At 34.9% G+C, this 20,131-nt stretch overlaps 1 protein-coding gene across 1 annotated transcript; it reads right to left on the minus strand.

Annotated features, from left to right (window-relative positions):
- Positions 1-7,302: 7,302 nt before the first annotated feature.
- On the minus strand, positions 7,303-8,466 carry LOC149537703 (uncharacterized). Its single transcript, XM_089801630.1, has 2 exons — positions 8,152-8,466; positions 7,303-7,955 (listed from the first exon to the last, which is right to left on the minus strand). Exons 1-2 carry the CDS (start codon positions 8,317-8,319, stop codon positions 7,404-7,406), a joined length of 720 nt encoding a protein of 239 aa, XP_089657756.1. The 5' UTR covers positions 8,320-8,466; the 3' UTR covers positions 7,303-7,403.
- Positions 8,467-20,131: the final 11,665 nt, after the last annotated feature.

The raw sequence follows: 20,131 nt of genomic DNA on the forward strand, positions 1-20,131 counted from the left end.
TGGATATTCAAAAAGAAATTAATGAGTTGGTCCATCCAAAGAGATTCATTTGGTATCGTTATCCTTAAGCAGCTTTCTCCCATTAGTGGCAAACTATTGAAATTCTTTGAATCGTTTAGGACTTCAACAAAAGTGCCTATAGATCTCTTTGATTAAAAATTCAACTCTTTATATTTGTGGAGAGTTGCTGATAATTCCAAAAGCTAGATTCATTCTATGGGCCATGCAGTGAATACCAACAACATAAGGTGCAAAAAATTCTTTTAACTTTGCGACAAGACCATTCTTATGGCCTTGCATTATTGAAGCTTCATCTGCGCTAACACACACCAACTTTTGGACAATCTTCATTTCATTTATACCTCCATATTCAATTAGGGAACTCTTTACTAGTTCAAATATGTTTTCCATTGTTGAATTATCTTTCATTTTAACAATAGTTAGTAGATTGGGTTGTCGAACAAAATTGTGTACAGTATAGACATGCATGCATACCTAGGAAGTATCATCTATTGTTGTCAACTCATCCAAAGATAATGCAATAAATTTGAATCTTTAATTTTTTATTTGATATCTTCCTTTTCAACCTCAACAATACAACTTGCCCATTCCCATCCATTGTTTATTGGCTAGTGACTCCTTGCATAACAATGAACTTTTACAAAGTGTAATAAACTACTCAATGATGGGTTGTCTGTCATGGCATGCCCTTTGCTTAAAATATAGAAGATAACACTTGAACTTCCATTGCTTTTTCAATAAGAGATTCCATGGAGCCCTTTACTTTAGTAGGCTTCGTTTGTATTTTCTCTTGAAATTCTTATATTTTTGCATTCTTAATATGTTGACATTCCTCTTGGGTTTTCCATCTTGTAACTGATTTATCCACTCCATCTATAATTTTCTTCTCATAAACTTTACCAATATGCTTTTCTATGGTGTCAATTTTTAGCTACAACCTCTTTTCCTTTTCATTTATCCTTGAGCATATCGTACATCTGCATTCCACTAGAGGCTCACCTTCTTTTGGACTACATATAGGCTTAATGAATGGATACTTTGAGGCCCATTCTATTTGAAAATTCCTAATTGATATTATCCCAATGCTGATTTTTTTTGGATTTCGTATAAGTTTTTGCATTGTATTTCCTTTTTCCCTTCCCTGGCCATGCGCCATCACCATCTATGGAATTATCATCCAAGTCTATTATATTATTCTTGCTACTCTGGGTATTGACCTGTGGATCTTGGCTACTCTAGCTATTTATCTGAATATCTTCTTCAAGTTCATCGTGATCAAAGATATCAGGTTTGCCAACTTCTTCACTATGTGTCAGTGGCACTGGTAGTGGCAGTGGTTGGAAATCTTGTAAATGCACTTGTGATGATGTTGCTTCCTAATTTTTACCACCAAAATATGATGTCAAGGTGCGAGTGTGCTTGGTTGGCCTTTCTTCACTTCCACCACATGTAGGACTCTTACCCTTGTTCATGTTTGACATCTCTGAAGAAATATAGGCTACCATAAAATTCAAGTTATTCAAAAATTGACAATTGACTAATATAGTCTATTACATATATTTATCTAAATAGTAATCATTGGTTGTATGACCTACACTTTAAAATATAGATGTCCTAAGTCTCTCTAGTTGTTGTACTAGTCCCAATTGATAACTAACCACTAACAGTCTAACTTGTATCTACTACATATAAGAATGAACTAAAATTACAAGGAAAAAATAGATAGGGGTCTGAGTTTCTTACCTTTGGCTAAAATGCAATCATTGCACTTGTGACTTGCCCGGCAATATGAGAAATTGAGACTTTGCTACTGAATAATGATTGGAATTGAGAAAACCTACTAATCTATGAATGTATTTATACCACCCTTTTATGGAAAAATCTATGGGAATATTATAGAGCATACCAAATATTTGGCGAAGCTCGCGTAAGAAAAACCTATATTCTAGAATTTCCAAGCCGAATATGGTTTGTCCATTATACGGCCATGAATAATATAGATGGAAAAATTGAATTTGTGTGGACATGCATCTGTATATTGGGGGGTGAATTTTGTCCCTCTCCTAAAAACATTTTAAAAACTGAGGATGAATTGAGGTCATCCAAAAATATCCACCTGGGAAATCATAGGCAAATGTGTTTAATTTGTCGTGTGCCAAAAATATTTATGATTGGCTATTTTATTTCGAAATGTGATCCAATGACATAAATCCTCTAGCGATGGGGCCATGGGTTTGACTTATATTTGGTAAACTTGGGGTGACACGCCAACCCACATATGTGTAAAACTTCGCCAAATCAATGTTGGTCACTGAGCAACAATCACCATTTTGCAAATATTTGCCATTATAGTGAACCCTGGTCATTGATGTTAATGGGGTAGAGTATGCATGAAAAACATATCCTATGAGTGAGGAGAGAGAAGTATCATGATTGGGGGAGAAGATCCTCTAATGGGGGAGAACAAATGCAGACAGAGCAACATTCCAGAGGATTTCAAATTTGATTGATGAAGAGTATTTGAAAAGAAGACAACAACAACAACAGTAAGGTGTTGATTTGATATTCTTGGAACTTAGATTTTTTTCATCTATGTTGTCATCAATGTCAAAAGGGGAGATTGTTAGCATGAATGTTGATGGTATTCCTTTGGGGGAGTATTCTAAACACTACTAGAGCATGTGGGAAATTGATAGTATGATTGACATGTTGTATTCATGACTATGTTTGTCATTGATGTCAACATAGTAGTATCTCTGTGAAGACTAGCAGATTAGCAGTCAGAGAATGAGGTCGTATGGACGGAGAAATGATGATCAGGTCAAGCATGGTTACGAATGTGTTTGACATTATGTCCTAATGAAATGGTTAAGTGTGCATCAAGAAAGTTGAAGATATGCAAAAGATATGATTGATTTACAAAGAACAGTATATAGACATAGTACCTAAGAAGCAGCTTCTGTTGTCTGGATTGTATCTCCTAATAGAGATAAAATAGTGATACATGTAGTTAGACAGTAATAGTAGACAGCCTAATGATGAAATCAGCAAGTGTGCAAGGTGTCGCACATGTAAGAAGTTGTAAATATTGCTATGTAATTGTAAAATAATTAATTATCTTAATGAGGTCCCATTATAATTAATTGAGAAAGCCTCAAGGCCGACTCAAGGAATTATTTTGAGGACATAGTATAAAGGAAGGTTATTTTTCTTTTGGTAAAGTGTGAGTGGGATATGCATGAAGTGTGAAGTGTGTGAACAAGATAGAGTATTTGGTATATGTGACTAATTAATCGAAGGGATTATTGGATGCAAAGTTGGTGATCTAGTTACAAGATCAAAAGAGGAGAAGTCTAGTTGACAGGATAGTTTAAGTATAGTTTATTCTATTATTTTGTAAGGAACAAGAGGGAGACCAGTTGAACAGTGAGTTTGGTGGTCTTACCTTTGAAGCTCTTTGGATAGTGGGACCATCTGCCTTCTACAACTCCTAACAGGGATTCAGAGTCTCCTAACAGGGACTAATATGTACTGAATGTATTTCATTGACTCCTAACAAAGTCCATCCTCTAACAAGGAACTTTTATATTAGTACATCATTTTGTGGGTACCATCCCCATCGGGGTTTTCCCTCTAATCAAGGGTTTCCCTAGTTAACTTATTTGGTGTTATTGTGTATGAGTATCTTGTTATGGTTGCTAATTAGATTGTTCACATGCTGAAAGGTTAATAAGGCTTATAAGTGTTTTAATAGTAGTATAACTGATTCACCCCCCACCCCCCTGCTCTCCTCTTAGTTATATTGGTGGACTTTACTTTCTAGCATTTTTCTCCTTGTTTCTTCACTAAGAAGAGTAGAACTACCATTAGAAATCCTTCCCAACTGATAAAGAAAGTAATAACACAATTATTTTGATTTCATCATCTAAATTTATACCAATTGAAATCAATAAGGTGACCAAAGTAGTGAATTTAGTAAGGTGATTTGGTATCATCCCACTTTCTCTCATTTGAGAGTTGTGCTCCTTCGCTCATTTTTAAATTGTATAACTTCTTCATAATAAATACTTTATTTGATTTTGATGTCATCTAGTACATTGAAGAAAGTTTATCCTATAGCTCTTGTGTTGTCTTTTCAACTGAAATATTAAATAGCGCATTGCCCTTTAGCTTTTATAGCCAATGCATTTGAGAGACCCCACTTAATCTCATTCTTTCATCTATCTGCATCATCAATAGTTCTAAAGATTCTTCACCTATTTCTAGAAGATGATTCATCTCAATTGTTTCAACACTAAACTTCTCCACCAAACTCCGATACTAAATGTTGATGAACTTATTCATAGAACACATTGAATTTTGGAAAATATAATAGACAAAGAGACAAAAGGATTTATATTGGTTCATCTTATAGACACATGCACTCTCAACATAACCTCTATATTATTTATCCTCTGAATTGTTTGTATTCAGTAGCAGTAGCTATATATATGCATATATAAAAATAGTACAAATCCAATAGCCCAAAAAACCTCCTCAAAACAATCTATCCAGAAAATAGTAGTTACAAAAGAATATGTTGTTGTTTCATAACTAAGGAGATAGTGAATAAAGAGATGGAATAATAACGATCAAGTTGGATAAGAGGAAAAAGTGTTGAGGGGATTCCATAGGCATTTCATATAGCAAGGGTTTGTTTGGCTTCGGGAATAAGAACATGCGAATAGGAATACATATTCTAGAATTATTATTATATAATAGAAAATAAGAATATGTATCCTATTCTTGTTTTGTTTAGTCGGAATTTGATGGAGAATTCACAAACCCAAAAATCTATGTTTTCTAAAATAAATAAAACTGGAATAAGAAAATATGTATTCCAATTCCACCTATTTAGGTGGAATTGCAAATGCTCAATTTTGAACCAAAATTGGAATACATACTCCTATTCACAATTCCAATTTAGTGCACCGAAATGAAAATTTTAAAATTTTAAGAATTTACATATGCCTATTCCACTCATATTCCCGCTGCGGAATGGACCTTAATGATTATTGTGATGCGGCTGGTATATGTAATTATTTTCTTAATATTGATTGAATTTACATTAGTTTATAATGTATATATAGATTTTGTGAGTAATTGAAAGTTGTTGGAAAGGATTTTGTAATTTGTAAAAGCTTTTATTAATACTACGTTGAAAATTGTAAAGGCGTGCACAGTTTGATCAAAACCACTACAGAATGTTGCCACTAGTAAAAGAATATCTCATGGTGGGCATAAGGGTGCATCAATCACAAAAATTTATAATGTCATGAACTATTATTTTCAACTACCGCACCGCCCGGGAAAGCTTGTTCTTTAAACAAATTCATAAGATACACATTTAATTTTTCAATCAATCAATAAGACAATCAAATGCACATACACAACAGACTTTGTGCTCTACAAAAGAATATAATGCGATAAAGGATTTATTGTTCTTCCCAATGACTTGCTTGGGCATTCAACATCTAAATTGAAGTAGAAAGAATATAGATAAAATGCAATGGTGAATACCCATCTCAATTACTTAGAACAGGTGAATACCCATCACAAATACTTACGAGAGTGTCAGAGATTGCTTTCAACTATTACTGTCACTCTTCATACGAATGATTGTCAGAATATTTTTTTTACAAGGTCTATCATTGTTTTAAATCAGCGTCTATAAAAAATTATGAAATTTTAAAGTAGTACAGAAGTAATGTCTATACTTTTATTTATCTATAATCATTCAATCAAAAACAGTAATTATCTAACATTATTTAATCAAAAGTAAAGATTATCTAAAATCATTCAATCAAAAAATAGTGATGTCTGATTTTATTCATCCAAAATCATTCAATCAATAATAGTGATATTGGATTTGTGAACAATTTTTCTGATACATTTTTAAATAAAAAGATATTTTCAAATCAGAATTGAAATAAAATAATATGAAAATATTTAGAAAATATAATTGAAGAGAAAAAGGAAGAAAAGACATGAAAACTTTAATAATATAAATAGTTACATTGTGTTTTTACAAACTCCAATTTGTCGATAGACTTTTGGTCTATTCGTGAAGTTGAATGATTCAAATGAATCTTATAGTCAAAGGGCTTTTGGTCTACTCTTGAAGTTGAAAGGCTCACAAAGAGCCCACAAGTGATCAAGTCTTGCTGAGTGCAAGACCCCTCGTTGCTCACAAAAGATGAGGCCATTTCAAGGAACCGAGGTTGAAAGTTAAAAATAGTCGAAAATTGTCAATATTATCATTATCAATAATCATCTTAAAATATTGACCCTCAAATTTACAAAAATTTCTTAACAAAAAAATTTATTCTATAGATTCTCTGAAACTTCTATGACTTTGCAAACTCTTTTTTCCAAAATATGAGTAGTTTTTTTTCATAATTCCGTGTTTATAATTAGAAAACTCCACAAAATATTCAACCATATATTCTTATGTCTCACTAACCTTCACATCCACACCTAAAATAAAAGATTTTTCTAAATGACCCTCCTCTACCTCTTCCATCTCTACCTTTATTATATTGATAATTATTAAATTTATTATGAATGAATGGTTATGTTTTATTTTTTTCTATTATCATCCTCGTGAGTTTCTCTTCCAATTCCTTCATTGTGTTATATGTGTGAAGTAAATAAAGATTATGCTAACCTGCTGAGTGTGCGAACGTAAGAATTGCGGGTGCTTAGTTTGGACTTTCAAATTGGTTTTTGGCACTCTGATTCTATTAGTCTTGTATTTTATACATTCAATGCATTATTTTGTAGAGGGTTAATGTAATGTAATGAAATCTGAAGCTATAGAATGTTACTGGTGATTGATTAATAAGAATTAACCAGTTTTCAGTTTTCAGCAGGATATTTGTGTATTTGTGTATTTAGTAATTGTTTTTATTTCTTCTCAAATTGTTACTCTATGTTCCTGATAAGCTCTAATTTTCCCTTCTTGCTCTGTTTTGTTGCTCTGCCATTATTTCCAAACACATTCCCACTAATGAAATATATTATACTTCTTTAAAGTAATCCTCTTTTTTAAGTATATCCATCATCAAGTCCCTTGGTTGTCCTCGTGCTGACTTTCTTTCAGAGAAAACTTTAAATAAATATTCACGCTTAAATCTTAATGTTTTATATCTGCAATTCCCATCAATCAACCAATAGACAACAAAATGAATCTCCAATTCAGCATCAAATCAAATAATTATAACATGATTTTAATATATTGAATTATTTAACAATGCTGAAATTTATTTACGCTTGAATTCCATCTGTTACATGTATGCAACCTTCCCTAAGCTGGCAAGCCGGCCATATAATACCCAACAAAGTTATTCCAAACATTCTTCCCTCTCTCTTGTTTCATGATCTCTATTTCTACTAACCATTCCAGAGGAAACAAAATCTGTAGAGTACAAAGCAAGCACTAACAATGAAGATCCTAGGAAAACTGGCAGAGGCCCAATAACCCAGAGAAGCAAAGGAAAGCCCCCATAAAAGGCCCTATTGCCAACTATATTAAAAAAGAAACCCCTTTCTAACACCTTAGAAACATGGTCTGTACTGATCAGGCTGGCCACTTCGTGACCTTTAACTGGTGTAGCTATCAAAGAGCCAACTTCACACTTGCAGCAGATTGAGAGAGAATGGCAGAGAAAAGATGAAAGAGAAAACATGAGCACTAGCAAGTATTTGATTGCCAGTATGAAGTCCCCTTGAGAGCCAAAGGCTGTGTCATTGAGGGGTCTTTTTATACTATAAGTGCTGCTGATCATGGCAGCCATTCCACAACCAAATAGAATTGAAGTTGTGGCCATCAAGGTGGATCCCATTATGCTGTTCCTCAATGTTTGCACTGCTAAAACTCCATTCTTTTCACCATCCTACATATGGAACAAATGAGATCATGATTAGTCAACGGTAACAAAATACTTCTAAACTAGTAATAACATGTCCTCAAATCATCCATATTTCTTTTCCTTATTAATTTGGCTACAGTAAAGCAATCTAACATTCATGGATCAAATGAAAAATGATAGGAAAGTGAATGAGTAGAAGTCGTATAATATAAGTCCTTGCCCTCATGATGCCTTTAACCCAAAGCCTTCTTCCAATGCTGTTTACACCAATTGCAGTCTTGAGAGGGTGATTCTTAACTTCATACCACAAAAAAAAATGATACAAGATGGATAGTAGAAGACCCAAGGGCACAAATATAAGATCCAGGGAGTCTTTCCTCCATTCCATTGTTTTGTTATGTGAAACAAAACTTCAAGCCCTGAATACAAAACTTCAAAGAGGACAAGGTTGTCTTACATTTAACTTGGAGCCCTCCATTATAAACACCCAACTTGTAATTCATAACCAAGATTGGGGACATCTTCACAGTTGCACCGTCACAGTCAACGAAATGAAGCACTATAAAATGCAACAAGCTTTTGGTTTGAAGTGACCCAAGATAAGATATGGTGCCTGTCCTAAGTGCTGAGTTGTGATGGGCTTTTCAGCTAAAACCTTATCATAATGTGTACCCATTATATACTTGTAAGCAATGGCATAGTCTGGTACATTGAACTTGGTCTTCTTTTCATGGTTTTGAATCACATCTCAAGAAATGCATGAAAATATATAACAGTCCTATATACAAACATCAACTTGTTATGGTACATTGAACTTGGTCATCAATATTTTGATTTATATATGTGTCTAGTAAAAGCAACTATCTAGTCTTCACTAAGGGGTTTTAGCTTGGGAGAGGTCATTCCCATCATAAGGCATGATCAAAGATGCTCTTTAGCATTAAAAGGCATTTATCTTTGAGATTAATCTTGGATTAAGAAGGTGTTTGTTATATTGAAATTCATTACTAACTTTATTTTAGAATGTGATGAGTATGTCAAAGATAGCTTAAAGATAAATTGCTGATCTTTTAAGTAAATAATATATTGTATTATTTATCATAGGACGCTTCCTCTTGATTATCTAAGATGTTGGTTCAACTTGTGGACTAGGATAAAACTCTGTAGTTTCCTTTGTTTCTTGTGTTGTTCTGCTCTCTTTGATATTCAATAAAAATTTTACCCCTCTTTTAGTTAGAATATATTGTATTTAATATAGTTTTTATAGTCGTGTTATTTCTAATTGTTGGTACAAAATGGATAAGTGAAAGCTGATTAGTTTATGTTTTAAGTGTCAAGCTCCACCAATTAGATGAATGCTTAGATCATTTCAATTATGCGGACTTTATATTATAAAGATTCATGACTTGCCTAAACATTAATGGATAAAGTGTGTTGTATGACATCCAAAGGTTACAAACATACAAGTTTATCTATATTTAGATATATGAACCAATTGGGAGCTAACATATCAACAAGAACATATATATAGGTCAACATATAAATATGATGGCTATACTTTTGAAAAATCATAAATCAATTACCCCAAATTTAATAGAATAATCAATTATTTATGATTGATATTCATGTCCTCTTTAGGATTTCCTAGAGGCGCATATGCTCTATCCTTTAGTGCTCTTATCCCTCTCAAAGTAGTACAAATTTCATGGATTGAAACATAAATTCATAAGTGACGTGAGTTCACATTTATCTTACTTCTTATAAATGCAAGAAAAATTTGTATAACAGTTTGGAAAGATAAAAATGATACATTTTTTCTCAATTCCTTCTATATTGAGTTCAATATCTCAAAAATACAAAGTAAACTAATAGGCTTCAGTGAGAGTCAATTTAAAATTAGTAAAGTTGTTTGTAAAAAATAAGTAGTATCAAATACAATAGTAATTGGCAAAAATGGAACACAATTCTTATTTTGGAGGAGATGTGTTTTGTCATCATGAAGATACCATACTTACAAATCAAAGACTCACATCTAGATTTAGATGTTGTATTCATCCAAGATATGGAGTGGCTTCTATATTTATGAGTAGATTTATTTCTTCATAAAGACAAATAGTGTTTGCACATACCAAAAAAATTACTCCATGTACTCACCATTAGTGTTTGAGTGTGGAGGGGGTTTATAGCCTCATTCATTCTATCATATAAGTGGTATGCAATATGTATCTTTTGCACTCAAATGCTGAAAAGAATAATATGCTAGAAAAATGATTCGTCAAAATAGTTGTATGAGATGATGGTTTCATAATTTGCAAAGCTTTAATCTCTAAGACTAGCAGTTGCATACATTTGTACATGCAACGAGTGCACCCACAGGAGATGAGATTTTAACAAAAATATTGAATGAACATTAAATAATGTAAACATGGGTCTTTTCTAAAATGAAAATTAAAAAAATCTAAAAGTTGAAGATTAATAGAAAAAGAGGGGTAAAATTTATTAAGACATAAAGCATTACAACAAGGAGAGCTCAACAAGAAACTCTGTCCTGATCAACAAGTTCATCAAATTCTAGTAACAGATCAAGGGGTAGTTGCTCCCTATCCATAACATTCCATCCCAGTGCATGAACAAAAGCCCATTTGGCCAAAGAATCAGCAGCTCTGGTCCATTTGCGAGGAATGCAAGTAAACCTAATGAACTCAAGAGAGGTACAAAAGAGAAGAGTCTAATTAACAATAGTAGCCAGTTGTCAACTAACATCCTCAAGCTCCTACGAAGTAAGAAAGTTCACCTCCACTTGGGAGTCAAACTCACAGATAATCTTGCGCCATCCTCTCGAACAACATTGTTCCACATGTAATAACCCCATCTAATTATAACTTCGTGAAATACCAAATTCTTCTCTAATTCAATTGTTTGACATTTTATCAAATACTTTGCAAGCAAGTTCTGATACCAATGTAATATCCCTTGCCCAAACCGACTAATAGTATTGTCAAACACTTGTATGCTGCCTTTCTCTTTTATGATTTTTTTGTGTTTCAGATTGTTTGATATAGCTTGAATGATGCTAAAAAATTTAGAATGTTCATAGATGATATTACAATACCTCTTACAATGAACTAATATGCAAGTGCAGTTCTGTTTAGTATTTTTAATGCATATACATGAAAACTAGCTATGGAATGCATACCTACAACCAACTGACATTTTGACAAACATTGGCATACAACTATTATGCTAATCATATATGCTATTAGATGGACATTTCATCAAACAAATGGTATGCAACATATATCTCTTTTATTGAATTTATTCTCATGTACAATGTTGCTATGAATTTGCCAAGACAAATTGGCTTACAATAATGACTACAACAATGCCAAATCTAATTCTGAGTTATCACTTGCAACAGCAAAATTATATGCCTAAGATTACAATGCTAACTACTAATAGTTGTAAGAGGAACTTGATAATAGTGATGCCCAAAGATGGAGATGAAAGTTATAATTAGAATCAAGCATTAATACTATAGCACAACACTGTTCACGCGTACTGTAGCAACAAGGGAAAAAATGATTACTAATGGCTGCCAAAGATGAATCTTCAGGTCTACACTCGATAGTCCTTCAATATTCTTCAAAACCTTTGTTATTCCTTAACTTTAAGCACAAATAGAACTCCAAAATGAAGCTCTCTTGAATACCAAATTCAGTGGATATTTCACCACCTCAAATGATTGCAACACTGAAGAATTGACGCTCTCCAATGGCTAACTAAAATTAGAGACCCTTAGTTTCTTCTCCCAAGTTCATTTCAAATGCAATTGATGATAATTGGATGCCTAACAGTGAAGCTCTCACCTCTATTTATTATTTTCCTTCACCCTTCTAGAAGGAAATAAAATACTATTTAATTGCACTCTCTAGAAGCTCCCCACTTTCCAATGCAATAATTAGTTGTACTTCTAGAAAATGCACTCTCTAGAAGCTTCTCCCTTTCCAATACAATAATTAGTTGTACTTCTAGAAAATTAAATTAATTAAATATAAAGTCACCTTTAGATTTATTTATTTGTTGACTTCGGAAAAAAAGGGTTAAAAATTTATTAAGACAGAAAGGTTACAACAAGGACCTCTATCCTGAGCAACAAGTTTATCAAATTTTTACACCATCTCAAAGGGAAGTTTCCCCCTATCCATAATATTCCAACTTGGAGCATGACCAGAAGCCCATTTGGCTAAACAATCAGCAGCTCGGTTCCTTTTACGATAAATGTAAGTAAACCTAATGAATTCAAGAGAGGTACAAAAGAGAAGAATCTGATTAACAATAGTAGCCAACTATCAACTAAATCCTCAAGCTCTTGTGAGGAAAGCAAGTTCACCACCACTTGGGAGTTAGACTCACAGATAATCTTGCATCATCCCTACAAACAACATTGTTCCATAGCATATAAAATGGCCTGAGCCTCTATGAGATTGTTAGTGTAATCACTCTTATGCACTGAGAAAAAGAATTTAACATCACTGGAACTGCAATGAGCCACTCCTCCAATACCAGTTGGGCCTAGATTCCCCCAGGAAGAACCATCAGTGTTAATTTTCATAACTCCATGGGGAGAAGGAGTCCAATGCCCATCCTGATTTGACCTTTCCTCTGTTGTCAAGGCTGCCTAGTCATGCTTTGAAACCTTTGAGTTGTAACCCCATCTTGAAGATGAAAATTGAGGTGATTTCATATAGAAAGATCAACCGGATCCATACCCCCATCTAGTTCACACTTCACTTGAATAGTTTCCTAAAGAGAATGTGAGATCTTCCACCAAAGATGCATAACACCAAGTTGAACATCTCAGAAGATTTGAAAATTCCTCTCTAGCCAAATATGCCAGAGAATGAATGATGGTGCAACAATCCAAGCAACATGGAGAAGAGAAGACTTGGAGGGAGCACTACCCAAGCGAGCCCAAAACTTAGGCAAAGAGGAAGCATGCCTACAAGAGCAACCCTAAGCACTCCACCAAAGGTGCCATAGTTGAGTAGAAAAGGAGCAATGGAAGAACAGATGGAAGATAGACTCCTCCCCATTAGCAAACAAAACACAATAAGAGGGGCCCTGAAATCCATGTTTACAAAGATTATCCCACATAAGACAATGTTTGTGAGCCACCAGCCACATGAAAAAATTGCACTTGGACCAAGAAACTTTATTGTAAAACTTGCTTCCACCAAAGGACCTCAGCATCCCTAAATAATTGTCTAGTTATCTCTTGATACCCAACAGTGACATGATATTTTCCAAACAAGTTACCTCCCCAAGCCAAAACATCTAGACCTAGCAAAGAGGAACACTCCCTAGAGGCTAAAATCTGAGAAAGCTATTGAAGATCCATGTCTGTGCCTCCAGGAGGCCAATCAAAAGAGTGCTTCCATCTATAACCAACAACAAGTCCCAATTGATAAGGAGTCTTGTAATGAGCCACTTTATACCAACCAGTAGCATGAAAAGAATCACAAAGAGACTGAAGATGAGGGTACATGGATAATATGGATGGGCATCCATCCCAAGCATTAGACCAAAACAAAGCCTTAGAGCCTCCCTCATATGTCCAGAACAGACCTCTCTTGACTAACACAACACTAGTCTTTAGAGTATGTCAGACCATTAAGCCATAATCTTCAAGAGGAAGTGTAGAAACAGAGCAAGGATCAACACCATGAAAATGTTTATAGGTGATTATATGAGCCCAAAGTTGATGTTGTCTAGAGCACCATTGCTAATAAAGCTTAGCGGCCAATGCTGGACTACTCAAGAGAGCTGATCAAAGACCAAGACCACCCTCCTTTTTAGGCCCACAAATAGTCTCCTAGCTAATAAAACTCCATTTAGTACTATGTAAATTACCACTCCAAAGGAATTACTAAGAAGGAGCATCAAACTCCTTGAGAAAGTAAATAGGAGCAGCCTAAACCATGCTTCTATAAGTAGGAAGAGCTTGGATAATAGATTGAAGAAGAGGAACCCAAGTAGTAGTAGAAATCCATCTGTGAGTCCAATGATTTACCTTATCCTAAAGCTTGGTACTCAAATATTGCTAGAAGAGATCTGGCTGCTTAGAAATAGCAATAGGGATGCCAAGATAAGTCAAAAGAAGCGACCCAGTCTGAAACCACAGAATATCAGCAATTCTTTGCTAAATAGAATCAGGAGTGTTAAAAAAGTAAATGGAAAATTTGTGCATTAACTTTTTGGCCTGAAGCTACCAAATAAATATCTAGAGTATGTAAAAAGGCTTTAGCTTCCTTGATCCTAGCAAGACCCACAAGAGCAGAATCATCAACAAATTGAAGGTGACAAAGAGTAGGTAAACCATTACCCCACCACCACTCCTATATAGAATTCTAGAATACCTTATACTTAATGAATTTTTCAAATCCCTTAGCCATTAGGATGAATAGATATGGGGAAAGAGGGTCACCCTGGCAGAGGCCTCTAGAGGCATCAAATAGCCGGTAAGGTTGACCATTAAGAAGAACTAAAAAAGAGGCAGAAGTAACACAACTCATAGTCCAACTCACCCAATCAGAGGTAAAGCCAAAGGTAAGAAGAATATTCCTTAAGAAACTCCATTTAACTCTATTGTAGGCCTTAGCCATATCTAGCTTAACAAACATTGCTCTCTCCCTTGAACTAGTCATAAAGTGAATAGCCTTAGTAGCAATAACCACCCCATCCAAAATTTGTCTTCGAGGAAAAAAACCACCTTATTCCTCTGAGATAATAATGGGGAGCCACTTTTTAATTCTTTCAACAATCAACTTAGTAATGACTTTGTAAACCACATTAAATAAGTCAATTGGTCTAAAAAATCTAATTGATTAGCACCCTCTCTTTTTGGAATAAGAGTCAAGAAAGTCAAATTTAAAGCCTGAAGCATCTGCTTGTTAAAATAGGATTTCTTAACCACCTCCAACAAATCATGATTAAGGATGTCCCAAAATTCCTAAAAGAACTCAATTGGAAAGCCATTAGGACCAAGAGCCTTTCCCTTAGGCATGCCAAAGACCACCTCCTCTATCTCTTCCAAAGATATTGGTCACATGAGATAATCATTTATTTCCTGAGTGATAAGGCAAGGAATACAAGAAAAAATAATATTTTTGTAATTATCAGCAGGAGGAGAGTCCTCAGAGAAGAGGGTAGAAAAGTACCAAGTAGCCTCCTCGAACAAAGTTGGCAATGAAGTCAATTGGATACCTCGAGAATTAACCAAAGAAGAGATATTGCTCTGATTTTGGCAAGATTGCACCATTTTATGGAAAAAATTAGTGTTTCGATCACCTTCATGGAGCCAATCAACTCTAGCCTTTTGCTTCCAAAAAATTTCCTCTTGAAGTTCCCATTCTTCTAGAGCTCTAGAAGCAAGGGATTCAGCCCTTCCAAGACTCTCCAAGAAACCTTGATCTCTAATCTATCTTGTGATGACATCATGATCTTCTTGAGCAAGCCTCTTCATAGATTGAAGGTTCCCAAAACATTGTCTATTCCATATTCTAAGCCGCCTTTTAACATATTGAAGCCTTTTAGAAAATGAAAACATAGTAGCACCATATGCAAGAATGCCATCTCTCCACCAACATTAAAAAAATCATGAAGAGAGGAGTCATGAAGCCACATCAACTGGAACTTAAAAGGTGGATGCTTTGGAATACAAGCCCCAGTAGCAAAAAATTTGATTGGCCAATGATCAGAACACCTCCAGTCTAGGATTTTCGAAGAGAGAGTAAGGGTGCCACTAACCTAGAAACAAGAAATAAGAAATATGTCCAGACATTCTAAGATAGCAACAGCCTTAGTCATTCAATTATTCCAAGTAAAGAGACCATTAGAAGGCTTAATATTAGAGAGATGCAAAAGCAATATGTGTTGCCAAAGAAGATCAGAAGAGACCCCAATCTAGCCAAACCACCTTGCTTCTCCTCCAGACTTAAAACTGAATTGAAGTCCACTACTAACACCCAAGGATGAAAAGGGTGACAATTTCTAACATATAGAATATGCCTCCAAAGTTCTTCCTTTCCCAAAAAATCAATAGGTGCATACACATTAGTAATCATGATTACCTCTCCTAAGTCCAAAGCAAAGGCCACCATAGGGAGAGCTAAGTGAGAAGACACCTAACCAAGGGGAGAAATTTTTTTTGGATCTCAAAAGATAGCCAAACCACCAGCACTTCCCATAGCCCCAACACACTAGCATTGCACACGAGTCCAAATACTAAAGGCATGCTCAACCATAGACTCCACAGAGAACTTAGTCTCTTGGATACAAAAAACATTAGGAGAATGATCAACCACCAGATTTTGAATAGCCTTTTGTTCCATGAAAGAATAATCATCATTGAGTAGAATGGGGAAAATGAGCATCCAATGGTTTTACGGACCCAGACTCTATAAATATATCTCATGTGAGTTTAATCTTATCTTGGTCTATTTTGCACCCACTCCTCGGAGGAGGAGTAAAGGAAACTCGCTTAAAGGGTCTAGTCATCAACCCCAAGGGGAGAGGAGACCCCTTACCCTTACCAGAGGCTAGCACATCCTTAACCAAGTCAGCCAAAAAAATGTCATTATCCTCCAACACCAAAAGTTTCACTAGAGCATCTAACGCAAGAGCTACAAGGACCTCGTAGTTCTGATGTACCACAACTTGGGATGCCCCACAAGCATCATTAGGTGAAAGTCCCTCATATAGGCAAATTGGGTCAGAAGAGACACTAGGAGGAATACCCTCCTCTAGAATCATACTATCCAGCACCTCAAAGTGATTAAATCTTGAATCAGATATTTTATCTTTTAAAAGCCTCTTTTGACAAAACCCCTTAGCTCGTGGGCGAGTAGGGGTAAATCCATCCTTATCCTATGGTTGAGCCTTTCCCTTTCCTATAGCATATGGCTGATACTTTCCCTTGGTTGTATTATCCATCTGAGCTTTTCCTTTCCCTACAGTATCTACCAAACCACCACCATTGTAGGTCGTAGAACCATCCACTCCTTTGGAAGTCAAGTTGTGAGGACATTGATGTTATAAATGACCATACTCATGACATATCCTACATCAGAAAGGGAGGGATTCATAATCTAACTGTTGCACCCAGGAAGAAAGCCCAAGATAAATTTCCAAAAAATCTGGTAATGGGTTATTCAAATTAATTTCAACACAAATTCTAGCAAAAAAAATAACCTTTTTATCAAGGGATTGATGCACAATTGCAGCCGGCTTTCCTAGCAAAGAAGCAATTTGATGAAGGGTGTCTTCTCACCAAAATTCCAGGGGAAGGCAAGGCAAGTGAACCCAAACTAACATTGTTGAAAGGAGATCCTCAGCAAAATTAAATCTTGAATGCAAGGGTTCAACAAATAACCCCACATGGTTGTAGAAATAAGGGCCTCCTTCAAAAACACAATCACAATTAGACATGCATGAGAATACAACAAAAAAATAGCTATTCCTTGCCAACATGATCTCCATATCTACTTCCACCTACCATGAGCAGCAGATCCATGCCTCAAGAGAAGATAAGGAAATCCATATTCTAATAAATTTGCATATCAAAGCATGATTTGTCCAATATTCAATTTCCTCCATCACTGTTGTTGGAGGAATAACTAGAATAGGGAGATCATGGCTACGTAGAAAACAACCATTAAATTTTTTCATCTTGGAGCTCTCCCCTTAATAGAATGATTTAGATCTCATTACATGCACAATGGGAAAAGAACCATCTACCCTCACCAACGTAGAAGAAATCCCAGGCCTTGTCATGTAAACAAGAAAAACTCCAATCCAAAATTTTCACAAATGCTCTCCAAAAGCTAGAATCCACACTAACTTTGTCCAGTAATTGTCAATTCAAAAAGAACAGTGAAGAATATCAGCAAAAGAGGCAAACAACAAACACGGGCAAGGGATTGCACCCTAGCCCAGCCTTTATCCACTGCTTCTCATTGCTCTCCACCAAAACCTAACCTTTACCATTTGTTGACTTTAATTTAATTTATTTCTCCATTTAGCCTTTAGAGAAAGAAAAGCTAAGAACTCCATTGAGGGCCCAAAACATGGGGAAATTACACCACATCATATAAAATGGCCAAAGCCTCCATGAGATTATTAGTATGGAAAACCTTATGCACTAAGAAAAACAATTTAACTTCACCAGAGCTAAAATGAGTCACTCTCACAATACCAATAAGTCTTGGATTCCCGCAAGAAGAACTATCAATGTTAATTTTAAGAAATCCATGAGGAGGAGTCCAATGCCCTTCTCGATTCACCCGTCACTTCCCCTGTTGCTGAGGTTGTTTGGGCACTCTTTGATACCATTCAGCTATAGCCCCATCATGAAGATAAAAAATAGAATATTTTAAGAAATTTTATAATAAAAATTTAAAAAATCCAAAAGTTGAAGATTAAACCATACATATGAGATTTAGAATATTTTAAGAAATATGAATATTTTGTAAGAAACATGTTCATAAATTTAAGATTTTACAAATATTACTAATTTATACTCATCTTTGAACTGAAGTAAGATGTGGGATTGGTCAGGTGTAGGGTTTAATGGCTGGAAGGATGTAGGCTACAACATTCATCACTGAAAGAATATGCAACAAAGAAGATTTGAGCCCTTTTAGAGTCATGATGGTTTGACCTATTGGGGCCACATGAATGGTAGATGGTAGAAGGATGGAAGACAAAGTAAGAAGAAAACTCATCGGAGAAAAGTGGGGAATATTGGGGAAGGTGGTTGGCAAGAGGGGAGTAGGAGGATTAGAAACTTTGGTAACAATGGCCACCCAGTGTAGTGTTTTACCTCCTATAACTTGGGGAGAAAGGTGGATTTTGGGAAGATTGCTCAATGATTACAGAAAACACAAGCAGTGAAAAACTAGGAAAAATAGAGGATTGAAGATCTGTAGTACAAGAGATGCACAGTAGAAAATGTAATAATAGAGCAAAGCTAATAGAAGGAGAAGGTGAGAATTTTAGAAAGTAATGAGTTCTCTCTAAAATGGGGAGGAACTTGGCTTGCAATAGGAAAGCTAAAAAAATGGTGTGATGAAAAATGGGGAAGGGCTAAATGTTGGCATTATTGGTAAATAGATTGTTCTTTTGATTTAACTCTTAGATGCCCAAGTTTGTGAACAATATCTAGTTACAACAGTTGGAAAATTGCTTCTAAAAAGACAAACCATCCTTTGAATTCTTAGGTACAACTCCCTATTGCAGTATGATTTACAATGAATTATGTTTGTTTCTAAGTTTAAAATAGGGTATGTTCTTAACCTGAGAATAGGAGAGGTGAACCAAGTTAGGCCTAAACATGAACTAACTTAGGAAAGAAATGGTATTTAAGATTGGTTAAGTCTATGGATTTACACATCTTATGAACCCATAAGGCTTAATGATTCAGTAGTGCATACTAACTAATACTAAACTGATTCAATAGGAAATTAACTATAGAGAAAGAAGGACTAATTTGAAGGAAAACACAAAAAGGATTTCTCTTGAACCTATGATGAAAATGTTATCATATTTAGTTCCCTACCTCAAAATAGGGGAATGAAGCTCTATTTGCACCTTGTTTTAATTCAGATGGAAGAGAAACCATACAATTAACACAAAGCATAATGGAATAGAAAATAATTGACACAAATACCATTTAATTGTCTCTACAACATCAAGTATTTCACACCAAAAATTAGTCGAACCTTTATTAATCTTCCATTCTAGTACATATAGGATTCTAAGATGACTGTTACAAAGGAATTTAAATCTATTCATCTCTTAAAAAATGAAAAATGGCAAGAAGCCAGTTTGTCCATTATAATCATTACATCAAAATATGAAAGAGGTGGAATATGAATCACTTCACCTTCTTTCCCTTTTCTGATTTTGAACTATAGGCTTTAGCGGCAATAATAATTGGAATCAATTCCTCATGCCTATGTACATGTACATTAGAATATCTTAAGAGGCATTTAGAATGCTCTCTAGCTAAATCCTTAATAGCATTTAAACGATCTTATATCTCTTCCATAGCTATGTATACACACCTACCAAGTTTCTAGAGCTTGAAAACTTTGTTCTGGTGACTAGAAGATATCCCTGTCAAACTATCTATGAAGTTAGAG

This window comes from Cupressus sempervirens, chromosome 9, assembly GCF_028749045.1.
Source record: "Cupressus sempervirens isolate cs-2001-9-10 chromosome 9, ASM2874904v1, whole genome shotgun sequence".
Classification (NCBI taxonomy): domain Eukaryota; kingdom Viridiplantae; phylum Streptophyta; class Pinopsida; order Cupressales; family Cupressaceae; genus Cupressus; species Cupressus sempervirens.